Source organism: Melanaphis sacchari, unplaced genomic scaffold, assembly GCF_002803265.2.
Source record: "Melanaphis sacchari strain LSU unplaced genomic scaffold, SCAv2.0 Contig19_pilon_pilon, whole genome shotgun sequence".
Classification (NCBI taxonomy): domain Eukaryota; kingdom Metazoa; phylum Arthropoda; class Insecta; order Hemiptera; family Aphididae; genus Melanaphis; species Melanaphis sacchari.
Window position 1 is genome coordinate 1,252,932 of NW_020270975.1, and position 20,122 is coordinate 1,273,053.

The following is a 20,122-nucleotide window of genomic DNA, read 5'->3' on the forward strand; positions in this document are numbered from 1 at the left end:
ATTTATAATATTCTTCCCATTTTGTACCGTGTAACTGAACCAACAATATTTGAATAATATATTTAGTACCTATCTACCTATTATGATTATTATTATGATTATTATTTACCTACACGTGTATGTTATATTTCTTTTGCTGTTGTAAGATAAACATAAGTAATTAAAATTTTTAAAAATGCGTCCACTTGTTCGTCATTAAATTACATTATAATTGCACGTTTCTACCCATATCTGTCCTCCGTCCCGACACTCCTAACACAGGTCTGCGGTCTGCTGTAATTATTTTACCGATAGACCGGAACACCCGCAAGTAAGCAGTTTTTCGCCGTGAAACGAAGAACAATCATTTGAATCCGTGGTACTCCTCAACCGGTGTGTCGTCGAGTAAGTCCAAATGTATCACTTGAAGTGCTCTAATATTAAAATGACATAAATTTTTTTTAAACAATTAATGAGCAAAAAAAAAATCTTTTTTTTTTAAATATTGTATCTATGAGCCGCCTTGGTTAGTAGGCACCGGTATCCTTCCAGTCTGGCCCCGAGTGTGTCGTCATTTTTATGGATCTTAATTAGGGTGTCGTCATACAAACAAAAAGGTTGAGAACCACTGGATTTAAATCAAGAAGTCTCGACCTGGAGGGCGCGCTCCCTTAGGGAGGCGTGAAAACGTTGGAAAAAAACACGATAACCAACATTAAAGTGTGTTTTAACTTGTGACGTGAATATTATAATAATTATAAGTATGCGTACATCAATCTTATAATACCTAATGAAGGGGTAGGGCGTGAACTCATACAATAGTTCGAAAGAGGGCGTGGACCTCAAAAGATTGAAACCCTTTGATTTAGATCATTCGTCCAATTTTTTAAATTGGAATTTTCAAAAAGCCATCAATCAAAAAATTCTAAGTATTTATATAGCTGTATTTTATTCTTATGACATATATTTATCATGATTTTACATCTGTGAATAAACTAGGTAATTAAATTATGTTTTTAGTTTTAATCAAATTTTTATTACATTTATATTTATTTTTTTAAACATTGCCTGATACAATTAAAACACATATAATAATATAATACACCACATTACATAATATTTTAATAATAGTTAAAAACTTACTTTAAAAACGCAATTACAAAATTACTATTGAAAAATATACATAATTTCCCATTTAAAATAACTTACAACACAAAAAATTTAAATAGTTAATGATAAAATAGAAACTAGCTAGACGTTTTATTTCGGAAAAGGTTTGGAGATTTTAAACGACGGTGATTGATTTTCTGTAATAAATATCAAGTAGAAAAAATTGGAGTACTAGTAAATTTGATCACTCGCCAATCAGTAAAAATTATACATGATAAATAAAAATAGGTAGTGGTAGAAGATTAGAAAACTTATTTATGATAAAAAGTTAATAAATTTAACAATTTAGGTTTTTCAATGATCAATAATCATAAAAGTTTTTTTTTAATAAAAAAATATTTTTAATGTGCTGAATGTAATATTATAAAAAACATTTGTGGTTAAGTAGTATAGGTTTAAAAATATTCTACAGATTTATAATGCATGTATCCAAAATCAGCTGTTTTTTTTTTTTTTTTTTTACATTATCTTTAGCAGTATTAGTAACTGTTATTTCAACATTTGTTATAGTCGATACATGACAATAATATCCATACATAATATTGTTCATTTAATAAATATTAATTTTACACAAATTAATAAAATTGGGGTAGGTAATAAAAATAAATAATATTAAGATACATATTTTAATCCAGACAAAATAACATGATAGACTCATAAATTAAATATGTATGTATATGGTGTATATAAAATTACAAAGACAATATATGTATGTATAAATACACACACACACACATATATTTATATAAAGTTGAACTAAAGGCATAAGTTAATATTCTAATACATTTGTTTTGAATCAGGCATATATAAAGGTCATTTAATCTTGAATTATTGTCTGCTGTTTTTAACGACTTCTTCATCATTCCAACACTCAGTATCAGATGGCACTGGAGTGAGTTCTCTTGTGGGTCTAGGTGGAGTAGAATTTCTTTCAGTTCTATTATTATCATTATTTGATGAAAAATCGCATCTTAAGATAACATTCTTGAGTGTTTCATCAATAGGTATGTCTGCAAGACGTTGACGGCTGACATAATATTCAATAATTGATGGGTTAGTTGTCTTAATTGAAGGTGTTACTTTAGCCACTTTCTTTTTTTCCATTTTTAATTTGGTGCGCAATTTTGACTTTTTAAATGGGTACATGTTACGTTTGAATTTTAATGTTTCCCGCATCAATGCTTTAAGAGGAGGAGGTGATAATGGACAACCAATATCATCGTGTGTTGGAGATGCTGCCAAATTGTCCCCAGGATGAATTCCATCAGCGAAAGTCACACGTTTAGACAAGTTTGTAGTGTATGATGGCTGAATATACCTAAACACGATAATTAGAAATTAATGTTTTTGTAAATGATTTAATAGATATTTAACTTAAACACTATAAAGCAAAAAAACAAACAATAACAATACATTAGTATGGTAATAACAAATAAATTAAGAATAACATATTTATATATATATATAAAAAAAAAAAATAATAGAAATAATAATAATTCAAAATATTCATACACGTAAATATGTATTTATGCGTGAGCTTACTTTGGTTTGGATAGGATACTGTTAGTTGGTGGCTGAAACAATCCTAAAAATGGATGTTTAATGGTTTCCATGTTGTCGCTATAGCGAACCATTACTGTATCAGGCAATTTCTCACAAATTTTTTCTTTTGCACGAATTTTTAATTTTTGAATTAATAACTAAACAATAAACAACAGACAAATAATTAGTTAAAATCAAATACTACAATTAATAAATTATTTAATTATTTACACACATTATTTATAAAAAATCAAAGTTTTTTAGATGACATATTACTTTTTAACCACTGTATGTAAAAAGTAATTTAAAATTATTATTTAATATTAATTAATTAATACCTTTTGATTAATAATTGTATCCAGCATCGAAAGTTCTTTAACAGTGACTTCTTCTTTCATTATACCTATAAAATATAAATAAATGTATTGAAAAGCTACTATCAAATAATTATATTATTTATTATTATTCTTTAATTTAGACTAGCGATTCTTAACCTTTTATAGATCACAGACCCTTGATCAAAGATTTTTAGAAATCACGGTCCCCTTACTAATTTGTATTTGAATATCTTTTTTTTTTTTTAAATAACTAATGTTATTATAACAAAAACTGTAGTAATAATTTTACATTAAAAATTACCTAAAGTATTTATAACAAAACATACACAGTTATAATTATTTTTATTACACTTAATTTTTTATAAAAGAGTAATTATTTTATTTATAATATTCTTAAAATTTAATTAATATTTATTTAATCTGATGTTTGGTATTGCATTTGAGTAGTAGATATACAACAATAGACTAAAATGCTAAATGTATTAGAAAAACTGATAAATAAATATTAATAATAAAATTATTGGGTGTAGAATTTACACCTAGTATCTAACAGTGCAAATTGTTTCAAATTCCATTATATCTCGCTATCAGTATAATAAAGATAAAATAGGTCTATCTCATATATAATAAGATATATATGAAAAAAAAAGATAAGAATCCAATAATGATTTAATAATGTACTCATGTCACACATTGACGTGTTATGTATTAAGACTGCCACCGAACCTCGAAATGAGCACCACAGGCCACCAGGGGGCCGCAGACCACAGGGTTAAGAACCACTGATTTAAACTATTGAAAGTAATTTTATACAAAAAATTTAAAATATAATTTTATTAATTGAGAGAATTTAGATATGCAGTTTACCATTATTATTATCATCACTTCATTTTAAATTTTTATTATTACCTGATTCATTTCCACTGTTTACTTTTTCTTCTAACTCTATAAGGATGTTACAATTGTTTTCCATATTTATTTCTGAAGTTTGATCATTTTCCAATGTATCGTTTTCTTTTTTAATTTCAAAATCCATAACTAGTTGTTCAGATTTAGTTTCTACTAATAAATCTAAATTTGTAGCAAAACTTTCAGTTTTTTCAAAAACATTTATAGGCATCACTTTATTACTTGCATTTTTATATTTGTGATTATCATTAAATATATCAAGATAGGAATCTGAAAATTCACTTCCATCTGTGTCACAATCCGAGGAACTAGTCACACAATGTTCTTCATTGATATCATGTTCAATACTATATTTTTTAAGTATGTATGGTTCATCCAGCCAGCTATTGACATTGTCATGAATGTCGTCAACTATTTCCCATTCACTTTCAATTATATCATCATCGTTTTCATTGTTGTCAATATTTACATCTTCTTCATGACCAGAATCTGATTCCAAAGAGTCTACCTCGTCATCACTGAACACACCTGATTCAGCATCAGATGGAATGTAAAATGGAATTAAATCTGCATGTAGCCAATACTCATTTATTGATCCACTTATGTTTATATTAAAACAATGTCTGACATCAACCCCAACTCCCTCACGGTTACATGGATTTACAGATATGTGCACCATACATTTATCTTCAACAGCACAGTACGCCATGTAATTATCACTGGTAAGATAAAGATTGGTATTAGCATCTTCAAGTATACATGAATAAGCTCGAGTTTGTAAAGGTATGGGTAGTATATTATCAGAATTTTGATCAGTTTCTGACAACTTTTCCTGAGATATCAAACTCTCTGGGATATTTACTTCCTCAGAGTTTATTGTAACAGGATTACTCAGCGAATATTTAATTGGATTTTGATTGTAATGTTGAAAATGTTGATGATACAATTCGACAAATAGTTTATCAGAACTTGCGCTATCCGATTTTTCACTATTGACGATTTTATCCTATAAACAAAGTTGTAAATTAGTATTGTTAATGAAATTTTAGTAAATAAAATATTTATATAAATTAACTACAAAAACCTTATTCAAAATTCCACACATTCCATTGACAGTTAAAATTTTATATTTAATGTTATTACACAAACTATTGTAATTTATTATGTTATAAATTGATAGATTACACTTTGCAGGTGGTAAAAAATTCACCTATGTTAAATTATGTTGCCTAATGCTAACGCTTAAAGTAGCACAAGTGGATAAACAATATTTTTGGTTTACTGATATCCGGTTTTGTGAATTGTAGAAGAGGGGCTATCAAAAGATTTCAATGATCATAAATAGCATACACCTTCTCTGAAAAATGTAGATCATTTTACAAAAACAACATAAAAATCAGTCAAGTAGTTTTTAAGTCTATTAATCTAGAATAAATATACCAACATTAAATATATATAGAAAACAATATTAAATAATATTTATACTGAAAAAATTTAGATCTAAGATTTTTCAGATATAAAACCAGTTATTTCATTATTTAATATTTATTAATCAATTACTTATATAAATTTAAAATTATTTTAGTTATTTGTAGTTACTTGGCAGTAAAAATTTAATTTCTTAAAATAAATGCTATAAATATATCTTATCTGAATAAATGTGGGATAATCAAATCATATTAAAAGTTTTATTTTAAAATTATAATGAAATGATTGATTAATATGGGTTTTTAAACAGTAATGTGGTTTGAAATAAATGTATGTTATTAATATTATGCATCTGAGTGTAGTATTAAATACTAGTATGATTTTAGAACTGTGAACTGTATGGTATCAATGAATTGAAAAGTAAGAACTTGAATAACAATCTTTTTATGAAAATGTGATTATGAAAACTCCCATAAAATTATTATTGTCTAATTGTCTATTTACCTGATTGTCCGGAATGTCTGAAATAATAATATTGTTATTATTTGATACTTCCCTTTTTGAAAATTCAACTTGGTCAACAGAAATATTAAATGATGGCACTTCCATATGCTTTTCATACTAAATAATAAATAAAATTGTAAATATATATAATTTATAAATTATCACTAGTAAAATTAATTATTTTTCATCTTACTTGTGAAAATGATTCATCAGTAGTTGGAATAGCTTTAATCACCTCATGTTCAGATATATCTGTATCTAGAGATTTCCACATGTTATAATCTTCAGTATGGTAACTATAATTTGGATTATAATTTTCATACACACTATAGTCAATCGGACTTAATAGATCATGTTCAATAGTTTTCATTTCAGAATACGTAGGTATACCAGTGTATTGTTCATAAGTTTGAGTGTAATCATCATATGCAGAGGGATTAATCTCATGAATATCATTCATGCAATTTATTGACATTATTTCACATGTTTGGATTTGTTCATTATAAAGGTCATCGTCATTGTTCGATAGAGAACTAACATTTTTTTGCTCATTAGTCAAGATATTTGCTTCAGTTTCATCCTTACACTCTTCTATTTCATTATTAGGACTCTGTGATCTGCTTATTTTATTATCCATGGATTGTTTGTCCCAACGAGATTTCTTTTTTAATTGTAATTCTTCATCCCCAAATTTAGAATAGCTTGGATGATTAATTTCAGTAATCGACTTATTCAAACTCGTCCAATCTGACGTCCATTGAGTAATTAGTTCATTGCTGGAATCAGAAACTTCTAGTACATCAATACTAGATAAATTATTTTGTAAATCTACAGTATTACTATCTAAATGTTGTTCAGAGAAATCAGCCAAATTTGACAAAGAGGTTAATTCTTTCTTTATAGAAACATTGTCAACTTCTAAAGGTAGACCTTGCTCTTCGCTTCTTGAATCTAAACTATTTGTTTCAAAAACATTAGATGTAAATTCCTCTGGGTCTTTAACATTGCTATCATTTGAAAATGTCTCATATTTAATACATCTATTTGGCGAGTCATTTACCAACGAATTTGAATGAATTTGTTCACTTTCTCTATCATCACTTGAATGTTCTGATGAATTAGTGCTTGTAGTAAGTGATTGGTCAGTATCAGATTCTTCAGAATCATCCCAATCGTAACTATGATCAACAGATTTTATATCAGTATCAATATTGATTTTAGGCGATTCTTTTTCAGCAATGGTTAAATGAGGTTTTTCCATGCGTGTTTGAGGAATTACTTTTGGTTCATCAGGATTTAAAAGTTTGGTTTCATTAACTATTGGATTGTCTACTATTGGTTCATCAGGATATAAAAGTTTGGTTTTGTTAACTATTGGATTGTCTTCTATTGGTTTATCAGGACTTAAAAGTTTGGTTTCATTAACTGTTGGATTGTCTACTATTGGTTCATCGGGATTTAAAAGTTTGGTTTCATTAACTATTGGATTGTCTACTATTGGTTCATCAGGATTTAAAAGTTTGGTTTCATTAACTATTGGATTGTCTACTATTGGTTCATCAGGATTTAAAAGTTTGGTTTCATTAACTATTGGATTGTCTACTATTGGTTCATCTTTAGATTTATCTTCTTCATTGGTCACTTTAAAATCCGTAGTTTTATCCAAATTAAATTTTTTTGATCCAATTAGATTAATTGGTGAAGAAAATCCAAACACAAATGGCATATTTTGGCAAGTTGAAAGCTTCTTTAAATTCATTTTTACTTTGTCCCTATATGATATAGGTTCTTTAACAGGTTTAATGACAGAACAAGTAATAGGAGGTTTATTATATAGATCAAGTGGCGTGCTTTGTATTTGAGGTTTAAAAATACTCTTAAGATCTTTATCCACATCATGTTGTTCACTATTATCTTTTTCCAAAAATACAGTTTGTTGTATGTCATTTTTAAGTTTAAATACATCATTATGACACTTGTCAACAGATTTCTTCAACATTTTATCATTTTCTTCTTCATTAGATTTACTGTCAGAATTTTTATTTTTTGAAACATTATCAATTTTATCACTTTTGATATCTTCATTGGTCTTCTGCAAATGTGTTTTTCTTTTTTCTTTTTCTCCAACAGAATACAATACATTAGGCAAATTAAGAACTTCAATTTTATTTGTACTTCTGTTTGTAGGAGAACAATTATCTAAATTAATGTGATCAGATTTTTTTTTAACATTTTTATCGCATCTTTCTGTATCTTGTAAAAGCGATACTTTATCTTTATTTTTTGCTTCCGAGTGATGGATGACTCCCCTCATGGAACTTTTTTTATTAATGTTCCACTCATTGGGTCGCAATTCAAAAAACTGAACAGTATCATTTTTATTTTGACTTAATCCCTCTACATCTTCAGCCTCTGAAGTATCAGTTGATTTGGATCTTTTTTTAGACTTCTTTTTTGTCAGATATTCGTCTGAATCGACAGATTTTCTTTCTACAGATTTCTTCTTTTTACTCTTCTTTTTCTTATCATTAACTTTAGGTTTTGAACAACTATCAACTAATTTAGATTTTTTGAGGGTTTTCTCATCATCAGAAATATCTGAATCATGCTTTCTTTTTGAACTTTTCTTTGACTTTTTATTCTTTTTTTCTTTATCATTTAAATATTTTAATACTTCGATAACAGTTTCATCACATGAAAGAGACTGATTTTTATTCACTTTATCAGTTTTAACCAATTTTGTAATTGTTTCTTTTAAACAATCCTTAACTTTTTCAAATTTTTCGTCATTCTCTTCATTTGATTTATTTTCTTTTTTTTCGTGTTTCTTTTTCTTCTTCTTTTGTTCCTTACTATCTAAAGGTCTCTTTTTAATTTCAACATTTAATGCTTTTTCGATTAAATTGAGAATACTGCTGTTAGTATCTTTTTCTTCTTCAGGACTTTTGGTCTTATTCTTGTCACCCCTGTGTTTCTTTTTGTAACTTGTTTTGGTTTTCTTCTTTTTCTTATTTTTTGATTTATTTTTTTTCTTTTTTTCTATTGTAGAGCTTGAATCGGTTGATTCTGAATCACTATCATCTGAACTACTATCACTTTCTGATTCTGAATCTTGTGAACTTTCACTGGAACTTGATTTATGCCTCCTCTTCTTACTTTCTTTATTTTTAAATGTTTTAGACTTTTTACTAGATGATTTTTTCCTTTTTCTAACCTTTAAATCAATATTTGAAGATACTTCTTCAACAAATGATCCACTATTTGAATCCGACTCTTCAGCAGCATTGTGTAAAGAAACAGATTCATCTGAAGATTTTGTGGACATATAGTCTTCAGAATCATCTTGTATAGAATTATCATTCAATGATACAGATTTTGTTGATAGATTGTTATCATTGTCTTTTTGAAAAGGTACATTATTAGTAGTAGCAGTAATGGAATTTTCACTTTCTTCCTTTTCAACTTTTACAATTTTCAAAAACTCTTCATATTCTGTATTCAATTTAGCATTTCCTTGTGGTTCTTGAATTTGAATTGGTTGAACTGGACAAATGTTAACTTCAATCTTAGGTTCATCTTCACCAACATCAGATGCAGTGTCCATTGCTTCTTCCTGGTGACTTATGTCTAAAGGATTTTTTTTATCTCTTTCGATTATGCAGACGTTATCATTAGTATTCATTTCAACACTTTGAGAAACTCCAACATATGAAATTTTATTTTCAGCAGCTGGACTACCGTCATAATCACTATCCCATTTGGATGGAACAGTAGGTCTTAAATCAACAAAAGATGAATCATCATTAAATCTAGATTTTTTAGTTCGTTTACTAGTAGTCATTTCATTCATCAATACGTCTTCATCTATTTCAATATTTGGATCTTCTTTGACTTGAGTGACAATAAAATTTGTTTTGGGCCACCAACCTTTGAATGGATAAATATTTTTATCCTTCATCATAATTAATAGTTTTTCATCAATGTTATTATAATTATTGTCTGTATAATTTTTTTTGAGCCTGAAAAAAATAAAAATAAACTATAATTTATAGTGCAATTAAATTGACCAACTACAGTTTGAAATCCTGAGTTGTACGACAATGCGTATCTTAAGTAATACTTAGTCTACCATAAGACAACTAAAGCACTGACCAACTCAATTGGTAACAAAATATGGTCATTAGCAAATACCAACAATTGATGTATATCAACTATAGTAATTGTATATACTCCATCAGATGGTATTAGGATGGAAAAATTAATGCAAAAGTAGGAGAAATATACATGACAAAGTGTATGTCATTCTACAGCCATAAAAACTAGTAATTTTTTTGTGAACCTGAGTATATAATATTATATTATTCATTTTTAAATTAATACTAATGTTATTTACTTTTTATATCCTTGATTATAACATAAATCACTTATTTTAAATATATAATTGTACATTATGATAAATAAATGTTTTACTTTTTTGGTTTTATTGAAGATAAGAATTTAAGTACAATTGCTTCAATCTCTGGAAGAAGTGTGGCAAACATTTGCTGTCTGTTCTGAAGATGGTACGTGGCATTTGCTGGATTTTCACTGAATTTAATGACTGGCTTATTTTTAGTGTATCGAATAATATAACTGGGAAAATCTTTTGTAAAATCTCCTTCGTGAGTGTTGACTTCAAGACCTTTAAGTATTTCTTTTTTGCGATCTAATATGTTGTAGCGTATTTTCTGATCTCCGGTTCCTTTTTCTGTTTCAGAAGGTCTTTAATAAAAATAACATAAAAAATTAGAATAAATACTAGGTAACTAGTTATAACTTTGGATATGTGAAATATTTGTACTCTACTATCAGTTGTGATACAGAGAGATTAAATACATTACTGATCAGTTTTAAAAAAACTTAATTTACAATCCATACAAAATATGACATGAAAAATAAATGATATGAAAGTATAATATATATATGAAGAGTTGCCTTGAATAACTTGAAGAGAACTGTTCAACAGTCTTCTAAATTAAAATGATTCTGAAGAGGAACTGTTGCTTTTTTAAATTTTTCTATTTTATATAAAAGCATTTCTTGGCCATTTTCTTTTAAGTCTTCTAAATGGGTTGTTGGGAATGGTGATTAATGACATATGAGAGATTAGTAAGATTTAATTTGAGTAGTTTGGAATTAATTTTTTTGTAATAATGGATTGTTACTTCATTAATTGTTATGATTTGTAGAAAATTATTGGTTATATATCATGGACTCCAGTGTTTTATTTAAGACACATGAATTGGTCTTATGTTCAAGGATTTAACTTTGAATACTATAAAACCAGAACCTAACCTAACCAGAGGGGAATTATAATTATCTCATATATTAAAATTTTTTTTTTAGACTCATTGAAAAAGATAATAATGGGCAAAGATGTAAGTGAGTAAACTCTTTTCTTTTATTTTTTATGTTAGGCCAAAGTTAGTTTTTTGTCCAAAAGGATTTCTAAGTATTTAGTTACATTTTTAATTGGTATAACTATGTTATTAAAAGATAGTTGCATACAATAATTTTTGTTAAATTTTATTTGAACTTGATTTATTTTTAATTGTCTAAATTTTCAATTAGTTTGTCCAATTTTAAATTTAATTTAATGGTACTGAATATTATGGACAGCTATATTTGGATCTTTGATGCTAGAACGACTGTATAATCAGCATAAGTTGCTTGAGCTATACAAATTGATCTGAGAAGATTATAGAGGGTAAAAGATGATAAATCACTTCCTTGGGGTATTCACTTTATAGTAGGAAGAGTAAGTTATTATGCTTAACAATAAAAAATCAGACTTTAAGAAATGATTTTAGAGTAAAGAAATATGGAGCAGATGGAAATAATTATATTTAAACAATTGCCTATTGTCAGAAACAATCAAATGCTTGAGCGATATCAAGAAATACACATGGACAATGTTCTTCTTTTTTTTTTCAAATTATGATATTTTATCAATGACTCAATATATTTAATGAATTTTTGAATAATATGAAGGGAAATCAAATTGATTGCTAGGTATGATTTAATATTCTTTGACAATTGGGGGAATCTGCTCAAATAGAAAGTTTTCAAAGAATTTACCTAATGTCACCATATACCTAATGTCTCGATGGTAGGCTTATAAGACACTATAAAGTTACTAAATGTTTTAGTTTTTCAGGTTTGGAAATTAATTTAATTTATATAATATTAATAATAATTTACATGTTAGATTCATTTTTATGGTTTTTGCTATCAGATCTTGAGTCTCCATGCCTTTTCTTTTTTCTGGACTTGCGCTCTTTTTCTTTTATTTCTTCAGCTTCATCCATCTTGAATCTTCTAAATTTGTCAAAGTGAAACCCACCTTTAACAAAATCTTTCCAACTTTTGACTTCTAGTGCTCGCATCTTTGGCTTCTCTGTTGATCTTGACCTAGTCCTAAAAGAAAAATAATGTCACGGAGACATGAATTTTAAGCAGTAATAATTTCGGGTAAATGATATACCTCTATTTAAATGATAATGTAAATATCAAATAGGTACAAAAAGTGCTCAGCGCTTCCTTCACTAAAGTTTATAGAATAATATTGCAGCAATGCTGACGACCCGGGACTTTGTTTTCTGTGGATAACTTTTGCGCTAAATATTTATTATTGGATTTAGTACAGTCTTTGTGCTGAGGAATAAAAAATTGGGCAAATAATAACCTGGATTTTGAACGTGAACGACGGCGATATTTGTGGCCTCTTCTAGATTCATCTCGACGCCTGTGATGGTGCTTACTCGAACGCTTATCCTGTTCTCTTATCTTAGCTGAATATTTTTCTGCTAATGATTCTATACCAAGTTTCTGAAGGATAGGAGCTTCATTACCTAAAATTAAAATTAATTTAAATTAGACTCAACACTAACTTAGTTTAGTAAAGCCTCTATCTTTTTAAGTAGATATAAATTAATAAATAGTGAATAAAATATTTTGGGAAATCATAACCACAGAATAATATACATTTATTTTCAAATATTTTTAATATAATAAATTTTAATTTTAAAACACATAAATATATTAATGTTATAAAAACAATTATATTCCTTGCACAATAAAACTACACTTATGAGCCAAATTTTAAAAATATTGACAAAAATGACCAATCATTTTTTTTATTTTTGTAATATTAAGTTACTTAATTAAAATCAATACAATATTGTACTACAAGTTATGAAAGAATGATTTAATCATAATAAAAGAAGTTTATAGTAAAATATTGTAAGACAAAATAGTAAAAACACATTGAATGTGTATTGATAAAAAATCTTGATATGAAACAGACATTTGTTGAATATCTAAGAACCATGTAAAGTTTTGAGTTAAAAGTTACTTTTTCTAACTTATTCTTGCAATCTAAGGCAAATTTGAGAAAAATTAACAAAGAAAAACAAAAATATATAGTATAAAAGAAACCAATGGAAAAAAATTCCAAAAATGAAAAATTCCAGTGAGTTATTAACTTATGATACTATTCTATCTACTTTTAACATATTAAAATCAAAATAATTAATAACTGAATAATAACTGCATATCATGAAAAATAATTAAATTTATACTATAAATAACTTAAAAAAATCAAATAAATGAAAGTTAATTTTAACTTTTTAAAAGTACTAACTAGATTCAAATTTTTTATCAGAAAAAAACCTTAAATTTTAAAATCAAAGCATTTTTTTTTTTGCTTTAAGACATGTATACATTAAAAAAAACTTGAAGTATTGAGTTTCATTGATTATATCACTTCAATAGACATTAAATTTAAATTTAATAATGTACTTATCAAAAAACAATTTTAAGCATAGCTAGTCTAACTTTTTGTATAACCACAGCTTCAAACAATGATCTTAATAATAATAATTGAATTTTACAAACATTCTTTTCTCCCTACTTGATTATTTAAAAAAATACTGAGACATTTATATTTTTGGTCCACTTAAATATAAACTAAGTCAAATTTGCTACAGAAAACCTTACTAATTATCTATGCACCATAGGTATGCCCAAATATTTTACGCAGAGGGTCCAACTTGATGCATACCTAGAGGAGTTAAGGGACTTTAATTCCCTTTTTTTGAACAATTTTTGTTATTTTCAAATTCATCATGATTTTAGTCTTAAATTTAATATGAAATAAAAAAATTGTTGTCCCTTTCCCCAAATTTTAGATTTTATATGATGGATGTCAATCACCAAATATATAATATTATTAAGTTAAATATGTTAGTTGGTTACAAAATAATTAAAATTCGAAGTGCTGTTGATGTATTGTTAGTTGGAGGTAAACACAATATCTTGTGACTCCTCAATAGTTGGTTTAGTATAATTTTTATTTCTGGACTAATGAATTTGAGCAACATTACTCAAATAATGACCATTAGATATTCTTTGGATAAATCCCAATCAACTCAACGAATGTGTCATTTAATCAACATACATAACTTTCTGATAAGGTGGTAACTGTAAAACGCAATACTGGTCACAACTAGTACAATTACATGTTTGCTTAATATTCTATTTTCTAAGTGGTTATGACTGCTAAATCTAGTTATCTTTATACAATATAATTTAGATATCTATATTTCTATTCAATGCATCTGTGGTGGAAGCCACCTGAAATCAAAGAGGTTGCAGATGCATATACAGTAAACACGCCTATACTGTGCAGTTTTTCTATCAAGTATTAAAAGACACAAAAATAAATAGTTTCAATAACTTCATTGCTTTGCTTAAAATTTAGTACTACAATACATACACACAAAAATTAGCTAATTGCTATTAATGGTAAACCAACAATAAACTAAATTAAGTATAGATGATATTAAGGAAGTAAATAACATAATATATATCGATAAATAAACATCAATAAAAATATATTTATGTTTTTTAACCTTCAGTTAGATAAATTGCGATTAAATTATATTTAATTTTCCAAAAACTAATATATTTCTATATTTAAAGTTAAGAATAGGTATTTGAATTTAAGATTTAAGAAAAATATTGAACAAAATTTAACTAATATATGAATTATTTAATTATTGTTTTTTATGTATTTTTTTAGTTTTCATTATATCCTACTAAATAACAGACACAGTCAGAATTTTATTTTATTTTGGGGGAGGAGGTCAAAATAAATGTTAGTACAATTTTCCAACAAGAAAAAATTACCACATGCCCACATAATATTGTTGAATAATAATTGACGTCTCAAAGCGTTTTTGACATATTTGACGACGGTATTTTTTTTTATTTAAATTACAAGGATTATGATTTTATATACTGATATGCAAAAATTTTAGAATTGGGGTCTCAGACCTCACGGACCTTTCCCCTAGATACATTCCTGCTAAATAATACATGCATAATTTAACATATTACTATAACAACTGTTTTTAAATAATATATTTACCACCACTTCTTAGGAGATGTTGATATAATGCTGCATTATTTCCTTGTAACAGTTCATCTTTCTTCATTTCTTCAATTTGTTCAATTGTTTGTTGAGCCTTGATAACTTTAGCAACTATAAAATAAACATTATCTTATAATAATCAAATTATTATGACTTTTAAATGAAATATTATCAAATAATAATCTGATGCTAAAAAAATTGACAGTTATTGAATTATTGCTTAATATTCAGAGTATCTAAGTAGATACATTTTTATGTAAAAAAGGTTTCAGTAAACCTATGTGAATAATAAAATAACAATAATTTATTTTTAACAGAATTTGTATAAAAGTATAATATGAGAAATTGAGAACCAAAAAATATAAACTGACAATTATTTAATTTGTTACTTGCTTACCTTTTTTATTAGTAACAACTTTTTTTTTTGTTACTGTTTGGAATACATTATGTTCAGGCACGAACTCCGCATCATTTCCCTCTCCAATGTCTGAACTCTGATTATCAGTAATTGAATTATTTTGTTCTTGTAACTTTTGTTTCATCATCGAAAACGCCATCAATCGTTTTTTTGCTTGGGATTTACCCAACACCGTTGATGCTTTAGACACTTTCTCAATAGAGTCATCTTTTCCATTTAACGCAGGTGAGTTTTTCTGTTGATTTATTGCCTCATTGAAAGTTTCAGTTGATTGCATTTGACTTTGTGGATTAATTGGATAGCTAGGTTGTTGAATTTGAATGTTGTATGGTTGTATCTGAGCAATAATAGGAACAGACTGTTGCACTGATGTAATCAAAGGTAAAGTTGAAGGGTCAATGGTTTGTTGAATTGTATTGTTAATGCTCTCAGGTATGTTTTGTTGCACCTCAATTTGTTCAGATGGTGCAGTTTGAAAGACGGCAGCATTAATGGTTTGTGAGGATTGTTCAATAAGAATATCAGCTTTTAAGTTTTCTGTTAATCCATCATCATCAGTTTCTGCTGTAGGAGAATATCTGTAACATCATAAAATACATATATTTATTAATAAATATCAGCTAATTAATTATTTAAATATTTATGAATTTATGAGCAATCATGAAATATATAAGTTACCTATTAGATTCATCAACTGTTATGTTGGTTTTATTAGCTGGCTTCTCTTCAACTGGTAATTGTACAGAATTAGGCGGTGGTGGAGGAGGTTTAGATGTTTGTGTTTGATTTGCTTGATTAAAATTATAATTATAATAATTTTGATATGGTTGATAATATTGTTGACTATTGTAATCCCACTGGTATTGAGGATAAGGATAACCATAATAATTGTTATAGTTATACATATAATTATTATAATTTGCATAGTTTTGCATGTTATAATCAGCTGGCAATGGTGCTGCCGGTGGTTGTGGCAATTGTCCATTATCATTTTTGGGAAGTGGTGGAAGAGGTGGCATAGAATTATCGGTCGAAACAACTGAACTAGGTTCAGTAGTAACATTTGTATTTTGAGAATTTTCATCAATTGATTCTTTAAGCACTTGGCTTTCGGAATTACTAATTTCACCTACAATTTTTGAAGGATCTGTACAATCATTGTTCAACAATGCATTTTCAACTGGTAGGCAGTTATTTTCAATGGGTAATAACTGTTGTTGAGGTGTTTCACACATAGAATTTTCAATTGCTTCTGGATTATCCATGTTTCTGAAAAAAAAAATATATATATTTCATTAATTTATGTTTTCTAGCTTCATTGTAGAAATTAAATAGTAAAAGCAGTACCAGTTACACAATTTCAATCTATTCAATAATTTTACAAAAAATTAAGTATCTACCTACTTCTGCTCAAGTAGCATTTAAATTGTTTGGTAAAGTATATCTAAATACTAAGAACAATTATATAATTTATTTTTTGTTATTACTTTCCAGCAAAAATTCTAATAACATTTTGCTTAAAATAATTATGTTATAAAAAATAATTCCATATTATTATTTTATTTTTTTAGTTTAAATAAAAATAATTACTATGCAAAATTTCAATAGATCCTTTATAATAGTATTTGAAATGCAATAATAATTTTGTCTTCTTAAGAAAACAAACCATTTAAGTGAAATTTAAGATAATAAATTAACTAATCATAATCATAATAATTTTATGGATTAAACAACATAATTAATATATAATAGATTAAATATATTCTTTAATTTTAATAAAATACATTTTTTTCAAATAAATAGGGAACATACATTGTTTAAATAGTTGCTTATACCTTAACATTTTTAATTAAATTTTATGAGACATTTTTGAAATTTAATTAATTAGAGTATCTGATAAATACAATACAAATCAAATAGGTAATATAAATTATTTCTTATAGCATTAATATTTATCAAGATATTTATGCATCTATAAGTGTTTAAAATTGTAAAAAATTGCCAAATGTTATTTTAAAGAATGCAATTAAACATTGGCAGATAAATATTTGATCTTTTTATTCTTAGATAATTAGGTAAATAATTTCAAATATGAAAACTAATGTATTTTTAACAAATTTACTAACATAGGTAACCTACAAAATAATAATTTTAATACATAATGGTAATCTTTACTAATATATATAACTCTTAGAGCATTGTTAGTGTTAAGTAAACTCGATAACTATCGGTCCAATTTTGATGGGGTTTTTTTATATGTTCCTTATGATCACACAAATGTGATAATAGTTATTAACAATTAAAATAAATGTGGAAATTATATACCTATGAATTATTATCGATAAAAATAATCTCACGCAACGCGTGTATACCAACATGTATATATTTCTAAGTTTTAAAAATAAAATATATACTATTATATAAATATAGATATATAAATGTGAAAAAGGAAATCTTTGTCACACTTGTTCTCTGAAACTACTTATCCGATTATCTTGATTTTTTTTTTTTTAAATAAAAAGAGTACCATAGTGGACCAGGTTTTGGGCCTAATTTCAATTCTATAAGTTACCTAATTAAGAAATTATTTCTTTATAAATGTTTATTTTTCACTATCATATGGTACAACGCGGAAAAATAACAGACATTTAGACGTGTTATGTCCAATCATGATGAAACTTTGGAAAGTTGTAAAAAAACCAAAATTTGCCAATAAAAAACCATATTTTGTAATAATTGATTGTTTTTACATCAGTTAAGTTAGGTTATTCCAGCTAACAAATTTAATTTAACTTCGAGTAAGAAATTATACACTTATAAGGTTCACACTCCACTACAGGTGGATTGGTTACCTGATGATACACTGCTTTCTAACCTTACTTAGGATTCAGATATATAAGTTTTAATCAAAAAAAATTGAGTTTTATTTGAATGCCATTAAAAAATTGATTTAATAAAATAAACATGTATTCTAACCTATTATAAATATATTTAAATTGAACAAATACAATTCAAAATTATAACCACAGACCCAATTTGTTTTCTCAAAAAATTTTATAGTACAAAGGATTTATAAAAATATCAAAAATTAAATTCTCAGGTATTTTAAAACTGAAATGAAGGTTCAAATAATCATTTAATTTTGTAATGTTAGGTAAACTGTTATACTCTGTCCAGCGAGAGAATATTATCACTCTGCTCATCAGAATGTGACATCCAGCCATTGTGAAATCAGTTTCAATGGAAAAATATTGCGTCGAGATTCATAAATGTTTTTTTGTTGGACAGAATATAAATATCTTAATTGTAATTTGTATCAAGAAAATGTTTCAAGTCTAGTACAATAATACTACATGAATAGATAAATTTATCAGAACAAAGTTAATGTATAAAGCTTAATATTATGCTAATTCTTAGTATTTAAAGAATAAAAAATGTTTAGTAAAATGATACCATTGATAATCAAGACATTATTTATGTTCAGTTTCAACAACAACTATAGGAGGATAGACCACTCATAATTTCTCATTTTCATAGACTACCTAAAATATAAAAGAATAGTTATTTCGCTCAATAATTTATATTTAAAATTCTGATTAAGTTTGCAAATTAACCAAAACCATATTAATTAAAAACATCTATGTATGGATGTGCACACATTTTATAATTGTGTGCCTAGCTATAGCTAAATAGAGAGTTAAATAGGCTGCATGTACCTATCATAGTTATGAGTCTACAAATCTGTTCAAAACAATAGCTTTAGAACTGGACCAATGGCGAGAATATTAAATAATCTTTCACCACATTTTTTTATTAAAAACAAAGTAAAAACTAATTTTACAGAAAGTAGCCTTACCTATAACAAAGACAGCAGTTGATGTGGAATTTTCGTTTTCGTTCTAATTTATTTTAACCGATCAGATATATCATCGTGACTCCATTGAATGACGATTTAACTTGCAAGATGACGATCTACACGGTATAATATATTTTATTTTATTCCGTAATCCGTTCTCGGTGGTGTTCTTTGGTAATGGAAATACACAACAGGAACAATACGAAGTACATTAATTTTTTTAATAATTCACATTGGCAAAACCAACAAAACATTAGTCATGACAATTTTCAAAGTCACGCGTCGGTTTCGATGGAAAAAAATTTGAAACGTACAAATCAAAAAACGACACAAAGCGTGTGCAAAATTTCAAAAGTCAAAAACGCACACGCCACACGGCAGTCCATAAAATAGTATTGTAGTTAACCTTATTATTTTAACACACACATCATAACGATATTAGATATTTTTATTATAAACTTAATTCCTAAAGGTAAAAGGTAATAAGTATAATAAAAATATTCAAT

At 26.7% G+C, this 20,122-nt stretch overlaps 1 protein-coding gene across 2 annotated transcripts; it reads right to left on the reverse strand.

Annotated features, from left to right (window-relative positions):
- Positions 1-1,759: 1,759 nt before the first annotated feature.
- LOC112593010 (protein PF14_0175-like) lies at positions 1,760-20,074 on the reverse strand. 2 transcript variants are annotated; one of them, XM_025337213.1, is made up of 14 exons: positions 19,617-20,074; positions 16,439-17,029; positions 15,740-16,338; positions 15,340-15,453; positions 12,595-12,760; positions 12,111-12,326; positions 10,341-10,631; positions 7,437-9,889; positions 6,064-7,382; positions 5,871-5,987; positions 3,939-4,944; positions 3,030-3,094; positions 2,692-2,849; positions 1,760-2,467 (listed from the first exon to the last, which is right to left on the reverse strand). In XM_025337213.1, exons 2-14 carry the CDS (start codon positions 17,023-17,025, stop codon positions 1,978-1,980), a joined length of 7,581 nt encoding a protein of 2,526 aa, XP_025192998.1. In that variant the 5' UTR covers positions 17,026-17,029; positions 19,617-20,074; the 3' UTR covers positions 1,760-1,977. The 2 variants fall into 2 exon arrangements, with proteins under 2 accessions (XP_025192998.1, XP_025192997.1); XM_025337212.1 differs by having other exon boundaries at positions 6,064-9,889.
- Positions 20,075-20,122: the final 48 nt, after the last annotated feature.